The 13796-nt window shown below is 36.3% G+C and overlaps 2 protein-coding genes across 4 annotated transcripts in view; both read right to left on the reverse strand.

Moving 5' to 3' along the window:
- The window catches only part of LOC120418426 (uncharacterized), a 34109-nt gene extending 25147 nt beyond the window's left edge, over window positions 1-8962 (reverse strand). For all 3 annotated transcript variants that reach the window (XM_052708123.1, XM_039580804.2, XM_052708122.1), the window contains exons 1-3: window positions 8577-8962; window positions 2744-2858; window positions 2458-2663 (exon numbers count right to left, since the gene is read on the reverse strand). In XM_052708123.1, the coding sequence (XP_052564083.1) occupies window positions 2458-2663; window positions 2744-2858; window positions 8577-8950 (695 nt within the window). In that variant the 5' untranslated portion in view covers window positions 8951-8962. The remainder of the gene's footprint in view (window positions 1-2457; window positions 2664-2743; window positions 2859-8576) is intronic.
- LOC120418420 (uncharacterized) lies at window positions 4199-4748 on the reverse strand. Its single transcript, XM_039580797.2, has 2 exons — window positions 4574-4748; window positions 4199-4514 (listed from the first exon to the last, which is right to left on the reverse strand). The coding sequence occupies exons 1-2, from the start codon at window positions 4711-4713 to the stop codon at window positions 4307-4309; spliced, it is 348 nt and encodes a 115-aa protein (XP_039436731.1). The 5' UTR covers window positions 4714-4748; the 3' UTR covers window positions 4199-4306.
- Window positions 8963-13796: the final 4834 nt, after the last annotated feature.

Below are 13796 nucleotides of genomic sequence, written 5' to 3' on the forward strand. Positions count from 1 at the left end.
CTTACTTCCCGACCAATTGGAAGCTGGGCAAAGTCATACCAATTTTGAAGCCTCAAAAAGATCCAACATCGCCAACAAGTTATCGTCCCATTAGTCTTTTGAGTAGTCTGTCCAAACTCTTTGAGAAGGTCATCTATTCAAGGCTTTTGGATTTTACCAACGATAATAATATAATTTTGAATGAGCAGTTTGGCTTCCGAAAGGGGCATAATACTGCTCATCAGCTTACGAGAGTAACTAAAATCATCAAGCAGAACAAGCTTGAGTCTAAATCAACTGCTATGGCTTTGTTGGATGTTGAGAAGGCTTTTGACAATGTTTGGCATGATGGTTTGATACATAAACTGTATTTATACGGTTTTCCAATGTATCTTATCAAAATTATCCAGCACTATCTTTCGGAGAGATCGTTCAGGATTTTTCTGAATGGGATTGCTTCTGGATTATTCAACATTGATGCGGGGGTTCCCCAAGGAAGTATTCTCGGACCACTTCTGTACAATATTTTTACATCTGATTTGCCTACTCTTCCTGGTAATGGTGTGTTGTCACTTTTTGCTGATGACACTGCCGTTATTTATAAGGGTAAAATAACCAGATATTTAGTCGGCCGTCTTCAGAAGGGTCTTGACGTTCTTTCCGAATACTTTGGCGACTGGAAAATTCGGATAAATGCAGCCAAAACTCAAACCATCATTTTTCCGCTTTCCAAATCGGCCCGATTTGTCCCAAAGGATGATGTTTTGATTAAAATGAATGATGTTTCAATACCCTGGTCAAAGGAAGTTGTATATTTAGGTCTCATACTTGACTCGAAACTATTGTTTCGACAGCATGTAGATAAAATATTGAACAAGTGCAGCATTCTCATCAGGTGTTTGTATCCTTTAATTAACAGAAAATCAAAGTTATCTTTGAAAAATAAGCTAGCAGTTTACAAACAAATAATTTACCCCGTTATTGAGTATGCAGTACCTGTTTGGGAGTGTTGCGCTAGAACTCATAAATTGAAGCTCCAGCGTGTCCAAAACAAGGTACTCAAAATGGTTTTGAATGTTCCTGGCTGGACTAGATCAAGTGAGGTTCATGAATTAGCAGAAGTAAAAATGTTGGATCAGAAGATTCAAGAAAAATGTTTGAAATTCAGGGAAAAATGTGCTATATCTGAATACCCCTTGATTCAAGGATTGGTTTAGTTTATGGTAAGATTAAGTTAGTTTTAGGTTAGGTTATGTTTTCTTATTTTTTTTTTCTCTTCATTGTACCTACTGTTACAAAAATGATAAATCATATACTTTTAAAGTTATGAATATGAACAGTGTTTAAATCACGAAAAGCAAACTAAAGCTGAAGAGCCACAGCTGACCACTTATTATGTAAACCAAATGTAATTATTATAAGAAAGATTCAATAAAGTATATTTAATTCAAAAAAAAAAAATCAAAAAAAAAAAAATGACGCAAAATAGCTTTTTTGGTCATAGGGAAGGCCCCCACAAAGTCTAAGTCAAATCAAAAAATACAAAAAATAAAAATGGTCGAAATCGGCCGATTTCGTAGAGAGTTGCTCAATTGTTATTTTTTGAAGGATGGTTTTTGTAGTTTCTAAAGCAAATAAAAAGCTGGTCGTCAACTACCCCCGATTCTTTCTGTCCCAAAAGCCACGGACTTTGAGGTGAACAATTTCATCGGATTTTCGCTGTCAGCTGGTTTGTGGTACCACCTTATCAGACGGCGCAGACACGATGATAGCACCACTAATTCCAAAACAGCAAGAAACATCAGCCAAGCTATTAGTCAGCCCAGATTAAGTACTTTGCGTCGTTTTCCCAACCAACAACTCTATCTCTCTATGTAGTAATAGACTCACTGAAACCCTGCTATTTGGCTGCAGTACTGGTGGTGTTGTTGATGCTGATGATGGTTGAAAGGATTTTGCTGAACGGCTTCAGCATCCTTCTCGATTGTCCATCAGGGATGGGGCAGAAGAATTCGAGACGACGAGACAATGATGCATCCATCCCTTCTTCAAATTTTAATTATCCTTCTCTCGGTTTACACTTCATAAAGTGTAAAAGTTTACGTTGCGCTCGCTCTATGTGAATTTACGGCGGGAAGCTAAGCTTTAGTGGCAAGCAATTAATTTTATCCTCTTCTCGAACAAACTGTAACGAGTGGAACCCTCAACTGTTTTTTTTAAATTTAATTCAAATTGTGTTTTTTATGCTCATCAGTATTTCGGCTGATAACTTTTAATTCTGAATCATGTTAAGAAAATAATTAAAATACAAAATATATTTCAAAATAAATTTCCAAGGTAAATTGTTAAGGGTTTTGGAATTTCAACAGAGCAGCTAACGATATCGTTCAACGCGTCTTTATAGTTTTATGAGGTGCAAAGATGGACCAACAAGGATTGGCGAGGAATTTACGGAAAAGGCAACAGTGTACAAATTACCTGGTTGTTAGGTTCGGTGCAATAAGGTTGTTGGTGGTGTAGCAGATGCCGTACTCGGTCAGCGTTTGCATCGTCCGGATGTACTCGAGGTTGTTTTGGCTGCGTACTCGCAGCTCCTGGTCATCCCGGCGCGTCAGGTCCTCCGTCAGGTTTGCGATTAGGGACATGTAGTCCTTCGGTTGGATCCGCAGCATCGAGAGAATGCGCTGTGGTTGGAGCGACGGGATGGTAGGGGGGGCTAGTTGATGAACACGTGTATTATTTACATCAAACAATAGAAGCTTACATCTACGTTTTGGGATCCCTTGATGTTGCCAAAGTTCATGTATGTTGAATTTGCGAGCGATTCGATGAACGCAAACAGTTCCTCTTTGTCTTCAGAGTCATGGATGTAGTTCTTGCTGTAAAATTTTAGAATTTTTAACGAATACCTTACAGTGTTTTTCCAGTTGATCCACCAATTTTGCGAGACAAATTTAATTTCTTATAATATTTTTTTTTTATTTTTGTCAATGGCACAATTTTTTTTTATTCAGGCAGATTTGGACTTTTAAGAATCTGAATTCTACTTTTTTTTTATTTCAACGAAGTGTGTCAAATTCCAAACACATTATCTTTGGTTCAAAATTTTTATTTTATAATAACAAGCTCGCGGGGAGGCAATTATTCATTTACATTATTTTCGTACAAAATGAGTTGCTTTTCCTCATTAACATTATTACCCGCTGTAGTCGAAATTGACAAAAAATATGGCGGCTGTAAAAAGGCTTTTATTGAAAAGCTTACAAAAACTTCAACAATAGAAACAATAGAACAATAGAACATTCAATAGTAAAGTTTCAATTAGAGCTAGACTTGAATGAATATGCATACTTGCATAATAAATTCAACCAAAAATTTGTATAAGTTAGCTAAATACAGATTAAATCCAGTAGATGACCGAAAACTGGGTCTTCTACCTTTACGGATGTTTTTTGACAAATTTAAATTTTTTTTTTTCACAAAAAGCCAATTTCCCAATATCTGTATGTTTGAATTTTTGAAATTGTTTGATATTAGGGGACAAAAAACTACAATTTTTGAGCTATAGAGAAGTATGGATAGAAATTTGAGGCAACACATTTTTTTGACTTCAGTAAAATGAAATTTGCAATCTAGAGTTTGTCTTGATTCCAAAAATTTTAAAATATTTTTTTCGAAAAAAAAAAAACATAAATATTCACAAATATTTAATTTCTCTACATTGAAATTTGGACAATTAGTTGCTGAGATTTTGGTATTAGAAATTAAGACTTAGGAATTATTTATTATTTATTTTATTGTACCTGTTTCTTTTATTTGCTGTATTTTATCCATCCATCTCGAATGTCTCTGGCTCTGGTCTCTGTCTGGCAATTTTATTTGAATTTCTGAACTTTTCGATTTTTTTTGAATAGTCCTCAATGGTTTCTTTGGTCTTAGAGAAGAACCACATGAAGTTTGAACCAAATAAAAAATTATAAATTTTTGGTGAAGAATTCCTCTCCTATCAAATGACAATACTTGACAAGATTTGACCATTTATCTAACATACGGATGTATTGGCTAGTCAGTTTGATAACACCGACCAACAAAATTTCTGTGCATTCCCAATTCGAGACAAAGCATGAATTTTGGGGTCCCCAAAAACACATACCCTTTTGTTTTTTTTTTAATATTTAGGCTTGGCCGCATGGTTTTCTTTTAATTTGCACAGTAAAGTCTACAAAATTATTATTTTTTTTAACAATGTTTTTTTTTCCAGCTGATTCAAGAACATAGATTTTTTAAATGTTTTTTTTTTTTATTATTAATCATGAAGACAAGTCAATCAAGCGGTTGGATTCTTCCGAGGCTTCGTTGGCACCGGAGCTTCTTTCACGGGAAAAATGCCGGGGTACGGAAAGTTGGCTGGCAACGCCGGAAGCTGCTGAACAGGGGGTGGGAGGGGAACATCCTCAGCGGTGGGGTTTTCGGGAACTTTCTCGGTGGCGTCAGGAATTGGTGCGTCTTGTCGTTTAATGCGTTCGATTGATAGCCTATAGAAATAGAGGTTATCGAGATGTTGCAATCGAAATAATTGATGGGTTCAACTTACGGGCTACATTCGATAAAATCTTGATTGAACATTATGCAGAGCAAACTTCCTGGGGGATCCGGAAGGGAATCAGGCTCGGCCAAGATGGCACCAACCAGGAAGAGACAAAGAAATGGTGAAAATTTGCCGACCAGAAACATCTTGATGCGTTGAAGTTTGACTGGCAAATGAACACGTTATTTTTTCCATGAACTACTTTGATGAAGTAATTTGTTTTCTAGAAACAATTTCTGTTCCAAAAATGTTTAGATTCTCAAAGTGCTTTTTGCTGTCCAAACAGCCACTTCCAAGAAAAACAATAATCCTTGAAACTTTTCCCCTTTTGTGCTTGCTAATTTTCCAAGGCATCAAAAAGTATGTACAAAACAAAACAACAACAGTAACAGAAAACTTTCCCTCAATTGTTTTTCCCCCACAAACGCGTTGAATTGCTCGATTTTCCGCCCATTTTGTTAAATGTCGTGTTCATAACTTTCGCCGGGCCATGTCGTAAATCTTGGAGCAAATCTGCTACTCTCCTTGGTTGAGTTTCGGAAAGTCCCCCAAAAAGTGCACCACTAACCTCTACACTAACAAACCACACACATTTGAGCTTTCTGAAAGGGAGTAAGAACCAAACAAGAGTGGGATTAAATGCGGAAAGCATCAGAAAGCAGTTAAATTAATGTCATAAACTTTTGTTTTATTGCATTACGTCGTTTGTGCTGTGTGGCTTCTCGTTTATGGTCATTTTCTGAGAGAGGGAAATTTTTCTCTGGTTGCATTTTCCTGGAATTTTTTAAGGAAGCGGAAATCAGGATGCCTTTTAATCTTCATAAAATGAAATCTGATGTTTTATGTGCAGAACGACTCGATATCGCTGAGTGCAGCTTTTTACCGATCATAAAAAATATTATTTTCCCCTATTCAGATTCGGCAAAGTGCATCGTTCTAAAGAAAACTGCTTTTCATAACGGGTTGCACTTTTCTATATTTTCAATTGAGATACATCTTCATCTATTTCCATGATTGAGGAGTCCAAAAGCACAGTCATCGTTTTATGGCAGCTTTCAGTAATGCGACAGCATTCGAAAAGAGAGAAGGGGGGCAATTTGGAAATTTGATGCAGCTTTTTAAGGAGTGATTTTGTTGTTGTTTTTACAACATACTCCACTGAGCAGGGATACATATAAATAAGTGAAGTGCAGCATGAATTGCAGTGTTCTTGGAGACGGAACTTGATTGCACTTTTCCAGGAGGGCTGGCAGTACAATGGGATGCACTGGTGCAGAGTTGTATGAAATATTTTCCGGAGCAAACAAATGCAGCTTTTTACTTATGAAAAAGAATTTACGATGAGCGTTCTGGGTCATGATTAAAATTGAGATAAGAAGGGAATTGCTGCTCACTGGGATGGGGGCAGCTTTTGGGATGCAATGCAAGGACTCATAAATTGGAAAGCTTTTCACCCGTGTGCAATATCGTTTAGAAAGCTTTTTTAATAAATGAGTGTTGCCTAAGAAAGGCCCTATAGGATATTTGAATTGAGCAATATTTGTTTATTTGTTGGAGAAGCTTGTGGTTATCAATCAAATAGATTTTCGATCAGTTTTTTTAAAGTAAACAAATACTTTATTGTCGCCGCGGCACTAAACCGAATTGAGCAAGTTTAACTCTCGCGACGATTTTCTGTCGCGAAATATCTGTCAAGCATGTTTAAGTGATTTTGAATCAGTGTGTTTGCTTTTTTTTTGTTTTGACAGCTTTGGATGATGAGAAAAACGTGGCTGATCTTTTCTGGTCTGCCAAGGAAATGGAATGCTTTAGATTAAATTATTGTTTCAAAACTTGGTTTTTAGTTCTACTACCACTAGAACTGTTTCATTTGGGGTAATTTATGAAGTTCAGTCAGTTTCCAGCTCCAGGAAAAGACGCAAAAGGGAAAAAAGTCTTGGTTAAGTTGCTGATTACGGATCGATTACCGTCTGAATAAAACAAAAATAAGTGGCCTCATTGTCGAAGGACCTCAATCCGGTCCGTTGTGTCCTCTCACCGGGAGAGTTTTGCCGATGCGGGATGTTGCGGGTGTCGATTGAATAAGCTATATAGCGTCAAAATGGAAAGACCCAGCCACCAATTTGAAAATCAAAAGCGCCGTAATTGTATTCTCCAAGCTAGACATCATGAAATGGTCCATCCGGATGATCGAATCCACGCTCACAGAACGATTTCCGGCTAGATTTCCGGTAGATTTTCGTAATCGATTCCATGCTCCGTGTAAGACGCGGCGCGAGTCTTGTCGCAACTCAACTGGCGACATTTCAGTTTGGTGCCGCGGCGAAATTTTGTTTTGGTTTCGCGTGTGACATTTGAGGTACACTCAGAAAAGAAACAACAGAAAATTGCTTCGCGAGATGAAAAACACTCGTGCTGTTATTTCGATTTATTTCAAAAACCACAATAAATGTAAGAAATTTCAATGTATGTTTGTTTGCTTGAACTTTTTCCAATTTTTTGCCTTTATATTTTTTTTGCAGCATGATTTGCATCATATGCTTTTTATAATTTTTGTTATTAATGTATTGGGTCAATATCTACCAATTCCAATTTTCTTCCAAGTTCCGCCCTGGGCTCCTAAGTGTATGAAAGTATGGCACGGAGCGACGGCGCCGAATACCCATATTTACACAAAGAATTTTAGAGCGCCCGCCGCGGGATTCGAACCGGCGACCTCTGGATTGTGAGTCCAGTGCGCGGTCCGATTGATCCACACGGGCGGGACAAAAGAGGTGTTTTCAATAATTTGCAGCTTGAAACGGTGATGAGATAGAAATTTGGTGACAAAGGGACTTTTACGTAAAATCAGACGCCCGTTTTGATGGCGTACTCAGAATTCCGAAAAAAACGTATTTTTTTATCGAAAAACACAAAAAAAAAATTAAAAATTCTCCCATTTTCCGTTACTTGTCTGTAAATTTTTTTGATACATGCCATTTTAAGGGAAATTTAATGTACTTTTCAAATCTACATTGACCCAGAAGGGTCATTTTTTCATTTAGAACAAAATTTTTCATTTTAAAATGTCGTGTTTTTTCTAACTTTGCAGATTTATTTTTTAGAGTGTAATAATGTTCTACAAAGTTGTAGAGTAGACAATAACAAAATTTTGATGTCTGTACATAAGGGGTTTGCTTTTGAACATCACGAATTATCGCGATTTTACGAAAAAAAAAGTTTTGAAAAAGTTGGTCGTCGTCGATCATGGCCGTTCATCGTCACCAGCGACAAACACGGACGACGAAACAAAGAGAAACACAAAAAGTATTTTTTACAATTTTTTTTTGTAAAATCGCGATAACTCGTGATGTTTGTAAGCAAACCCCTTATGCTTTTATATCAAAATTTTTGTTATTGTCTGCTTTACAACTTTGTACAACATTGTTACACTCTAAAAAATATCCCTGCAAAGTTAAGAAAAACAAGAAATTTTAAAATGAAAAATTTTGATTCGAAAAGTACATTAAATTTTCCTTAAAATGATATGTTACAAAAAAATTTACAGTCGAGTAACGGAAAATAGGAGAATTTTGAAAACCTTTTTCATGTTTTTTTTTTCGATGAAAAATACGTTTTTTTCGGAATTCTGAGTACGCCATCAAATCGGGCGTCTAATTTTACATAAAAGTCTCTTTGACACCAAATTTCTATCTCATCACCGTTTCAGGCTGCAAATTATTGAAAAACACCTCTTTTTTCGCATGTTCAAAAATTGAAGGGGTCGAACCGCCCCTCCGTCACGAGATATCAAAAAACGGACCTCGGATTCGTGATCAGGGACAAAAGTTACCCCTTCGAACAAAGTTTCACACAAATCGACGAGGGGTCGGGGCAACCTTTCTCGATTTCGTGTGAGTTGGTAGAGAATTACACATACATTTTTTTGAATTTATATAATTATAAAACATAAATGTCCGTAGAAGTAGTTACTTTGGTTAATTTCACACCACTACGTATTTATACTCACTCACAAAACTGATGAAACAGCTTCTCATCAATCCGGTTCATCGGACAGATCGTCAAGCTGGGCATCGAAATGTTCCAGTAGTAGTGATCCTTCTCGATCGTCACCACGGTACTCTTGGTTTGGAACCGCTCCCACGACTCCAGGCTCAACAGGCCGCAGAAGTAAACCGCGATCATGATCAGTGCCAGCCACATCAGCTTCTCGATCCCGTGCAGCAGGGACATTCCCAGGTACGTGATCCCGTGCAGGGCACCGTGGGCTAGGAAATTTTTCATGAACGTTTCGACCGGACGCAGCAACAGCACAAACTTGTTGGTCTTCCTGCCGGCCGGGCGCTTCCGGGCAACGACGACGGCCTTCTCGGTGGGCTCCATCTCGTGTGTGTGTGTGTGTGAATTGAGCTGTTTAATGAAATTTACTCGACTGATTAATTGGCCGAGCTCTCAATTCCGGCGATTGCACTCACTTATCCGCTCAATTCAACTGGCGGTGAAACGAAACGAAATGCAATGAAAGCCGGAATTCGACTGACGTTTTCCAGGCTGCAGCCGAAAATGGCGTGTCGGGAAAGTGGCATAAAATTCAATTTTCATATAATTGTGCAAGCATACGCAATTCATAAATGCTCCGCCGGATATTAATAATACATTCTCGATGTTTAAATTGTAATTTATGCATAAGAGCGTGTTATACTTCAATATCCATGCTACGAGCACTGCTGCATGGCCACGGTCACTCATTGAACACTGATTGTAGCAGTAGCAGCAGCCACTTTGCGATTGTTGTACTATGATGGGTGAGTTCTATTCTAGGTCATCGGAGAAATTTCTAAAAAAGTGATATTTAATTTGGTAGAACTCGATTTGAAATGAAAATGCTCAGATTGAGATGGCACTCACCTTCCTTTAAAAATGTATTCTGATACGGCACTATGAATTAAGCTCATGAACCAGCAACGCGATATCCTGTCGTGACGCCTGTTGTACGAGTGACCGTTTATGCGTTAGGATTGACGCTGCAGAGTTGTATGGTTGCTGCTCCTAAACCTGAAGTTGATGGGTTTTATCCCGAAAAAAAAAAACAAATATATTTGTATTATTATTCAAAAACAAAAATGACTAGGAACATTAGGTTTCACGTTTCTTTAAAATTACTCTTTCGTACATTTTATTTTCTCTGTCTTGTTCCGATGAAAAGCTAAAAATACCTAAAAAGTTGCAAGTTATCAAAAGTCACAGGAAAAAATATTGATATAACAACAATAAAAAAATACCCACTTTTAATTGCAGAGGTCTAAGTTAATTTCTCTAATTTTATTTTTTTTCGAATCAAGACTAACATTTTAAAGTGCCAAACAATCAATATTACGCCCTTTTGAAATATTAGTCTAAATTAATTTTTTTGGAAATATTGTTTACGAAAAGATCGGAAAATTTCACGAATGTTTCATATTTTAACATTGAAAATCAGACCATTAGTTGCTGAGATATCGACATTACAAAATGAAGGATTGTTTGGGTGAGACATAGAAAACTTCAATTTTCCTGTTTCTTTTTGTTTAGGCCGCTGTATCTCAGCAACCAGAGGTCCAATCTTCATTACCTCTTAGACAATTTTATAGCTAGTTTTCTGAACTTTAAAAAAATATTTTTTGAAATGGTCACTCACTCTTTTTAAACATTGAAATACTGCCAATATTTCACTGAAATCAAACTTTCGGTGGATCTATCTTGAAAATTGGACCCTATATAGAAAAATCTGTACATAAAAAATTAGGCCATTTTTTTGCAAAAGATTTCGTTTTTTCCAAAAATCACTATTTTTCAAAAAATCATAACTCGGTGGCAGATTTTTTGACCAAACTTCTCTATGGCTCAAAAGTTGGATTTTTGTCTCCTAAAACATATTAAAAAATCTGTAAATTAAAAATTACATATTTTGGGAAATTGAGTTTTTGTGACAAAAAATACATTGAAAAATTGGCAATTTTTTTTCCGAGTACGTATTTTTTTTCAATAGTCCTCCACAATACATACATACAACTTTACCGAAGACACCAAATTGATCAGAAAGTTCACTCAAAAGTTACAGCTGTTTGAATATTTACGTACCATTTTTGTATGGACAGCAGCCAAAATTGTATGGAGACTTGTATGGGTAAACCAATTACACAAAATAGCTTCTTTGGTTATAAGGAAGGCCCTCGCAATTTATGGTAGAGAATTGCTCCCATATAATTTTCCATACAAATTTGGCAGCTGTCCAAACAAAAATGATAAATGAAATTCAAAAATCTTATCCAGTGTTCCCACTAGCCTAAGCCATCGGCTAGGCTAGGTTCATTTTTCTGGTTCAGGTTCACTCCACACGTCGGCAAGCATCGTCGGCTCAGGCTCAACGTGCGCCGTGAGCCATGGTTCATTTGGTTCAAACCAGGCGAGGCTAGCCAAAATGAACCATTGGCTTGAACCAGGCTTGAACCTGATCAAAGAATGTTAGGCTAAACTAGAGGTGGGCAAAACCGTTCTTTTTTAGGAGCCGCTCATTTTCGTTCGCTCACTAAAAAGAGCCACTCTTTTGAACGGCTCTTTCGCTCTTTTTCAAAATTTTGATAAAAAGGTTTTTTTTTAAGAATTGTGTGATTTTGCGAACTCTTTTCTAAATTGTGATTTAATCGATGAAGTTTATAAACACTGAAATTAAATCAGGCAAGAGAATTTTTTTTTTCCATAATCTTTCAGCTATTTAGTAGATTTTTGGTAATATTTTACAAGCTATGCTATGCAATGGTAATATTTTACAAGGTAAAATGCCCAAATTTGTATTCGGATAATACTTTAATGTACGATCAGTTATATAAAGAAAAGCTTTTTTGTTTTGTTTAGAAAATCATTTACTTTTGGAATTTCAAAGAAAAGTAGGAAACTGAAAATAAGTTTGAAAACTTTAACTTTGATATTTTGGGATTTTTTTTTATAAGCGACTATTTTTCAATTGAGCATTGCATTTTCAATTCTTAAAACAAATTTTGTGATGCAATTTGTTCGAAATTCAATAAATTATATTCATAACAAGTTTAAAAATCATTCTATCTTGGAACGGTTCTTTCAAAAGACCGTAGTTTAAAAAAGAACCGCGGTTCTTTTTTTTGTGAGCCATGGTTCATTCGCTCTTTTTAGTGAACCGGCTCTTTGAGCGGCTCGCTCTTTTTTTGCCCACCTCTAGGCTAAACGGCGAGCTCTGTTACACCATGATACTGTTCAACCCTAAATCTACTACTGCGTAACAGTGTTACATCGTAACAGTGTTACACCGTAACAGTGTTACACCGTAACAGTGGTACACCGTAACAGTGTTACACCGTAACAGTGTTTTTTTTTTTTAATTTGAAAAGATCGAATATTGGTGAACCTAGCCTAACCGGTTCATTTGGGAACTCTGATCTTATCTTATGAAGAATTTTTTATTGATTTTGTATCTTCGGCAATGTTGTAGGTAGGGATAATAACTACACTGAAAAAAAAAAATGATACAAGGTGAATTTTTTGGGTGATTTTTTTTTATTTTCTGATATGTTTTAGGGTTGATGTCAACTTTTTAGAAATTTTCAGAATGTGCAAAAAATCATTGACCGAGTTATGATTTTTGGAATCAATACTGATTTTTACAAAAAAAAAAAAGAAATATGGATCGCAAACAATTTTCAATTTATTTTTTTCGATAAAATATCAAATTTGCAATTAAGAACTTTAGTGAAATTTTAATGAAGTGCACCGTTTTCAAGTTACATCCATTCTTAGGTAACGTTGCTGAGATATTGCCATGCAAAAATTTAAAAGATGAAAATTGATGTTTTCCGCCAAGTCTCACCCAAACAACCCACCATTTTCTAATGTCGATGTCTCAGCAATTAATGGTCCGATTTTTAATGTTAAAATATGAAACATTTGTGAAATTTTCCGATCTTTTCGAAAACAATATTTTTAATTTGTTTAAATCAAGACTAACATTTGAAAAGGACGCAATATTGAATGTTTGGCCCTTATATATAGCGGAATAAAAAGGAACAACTTGTCCCTTTGTGGCAGTGCGTGGCCGAATGGTTACGCTGTCCGCTTTGTAAGCGGATGATTCTGGGTTCGATTCCCATCTGCTGCAACCTTCCATCGGATGAGGAAGTAAAATGTCGGTCCCGGCCTCGGTTGTTGTTAGGCCGTTAAGTCATTCCAGGTGTAGGAGTCGTCTCCATGCCATAAGTACAAACAACACACCAAACCAAGCCTACTCCGGTGGAATCGCAATCCAAAGGTCGTCACTGGGGTGGAAAGTTCCTTGGAGTAGAAAGAGGTTTGGGTGCTCTCCCCATTCAAGCCTTCGGACTCCTAGGTTCGAGCAGAAACTTGCAATAGAGACCACAAAAGACTCGGGGGTCGTTAATGTGGATGGTTTGATTTGATTGAACTTGTCCCTTTGTATTCATAGTAATGCATTCTGCTAAAACGCTCAACCAAACCATAAAAAATGTAAGTTTGAAAATGATAAGCGTAATCGGTTAAGGGTAAAGTGTCGCTTTTTATCGTTGAAGTTGGTGAAAATTTTTCATACAAAAACATCTTCTTTAAATCGTTGATAACTCGTCAGAGTTAACTCGGAAGGTTTTGCGGTCTTGGACAAAGTTATTTGTCAAAAAAATTTACATGAGATTCTCAAACTTGACAATGGTCCCACACATTAGACGCCACTTTTTGAGGAATTTTGAAATTTTGGCTTTTCCTCATATTTTTTTTTTATTTTTTCCATACAAACTTCAACGATAAATAGCGACCCTTAGCTCTTAACCGATTTGGGTCAAAATTGACACAATTGCTTATTTTTACCTAAAGAATCAAACCAGGGGATATCTCTTACGATTTTCCAAAATTTCATTTTTTCTTGTCACCCTAATGTACACTTATAGGCAAGGTAGGTGTATTATTCAATGTACAGAAATGTTTGATTTTGAATCAACATTTGTAAAATTTCTTTTGATCTAGTTTTAAGCACTTTCACTTTATAACCACTTTTCATAGCAATTTCAGCTTGTGTTTTTAGTAAATTATTTGATGTAATAGTTTCATCGTGAATTTCGATGTAAAATTAAAAAACATACCAGAGAGGAACTTCAAAACTCTACTAGCAATTTAAGTAAACAAATTGTGTTTTGAATATTCGCATTTTGCT

The sequence above is a fragment of the Culex pipiens genome, chromosome 2, assembly GCF_016801865.2.
Source record: "Culex pipiens pallens isolate TS chromosome 2, TS_CPP_V2, whole genome shotgun sequence".
Classification (NCBI taxonomy): domain Eukaryota; kingdom Metazoa; phylum Arthropoda; class Insecta; order Diptera; family Culicidae; genus Culex; species Culex pipiens.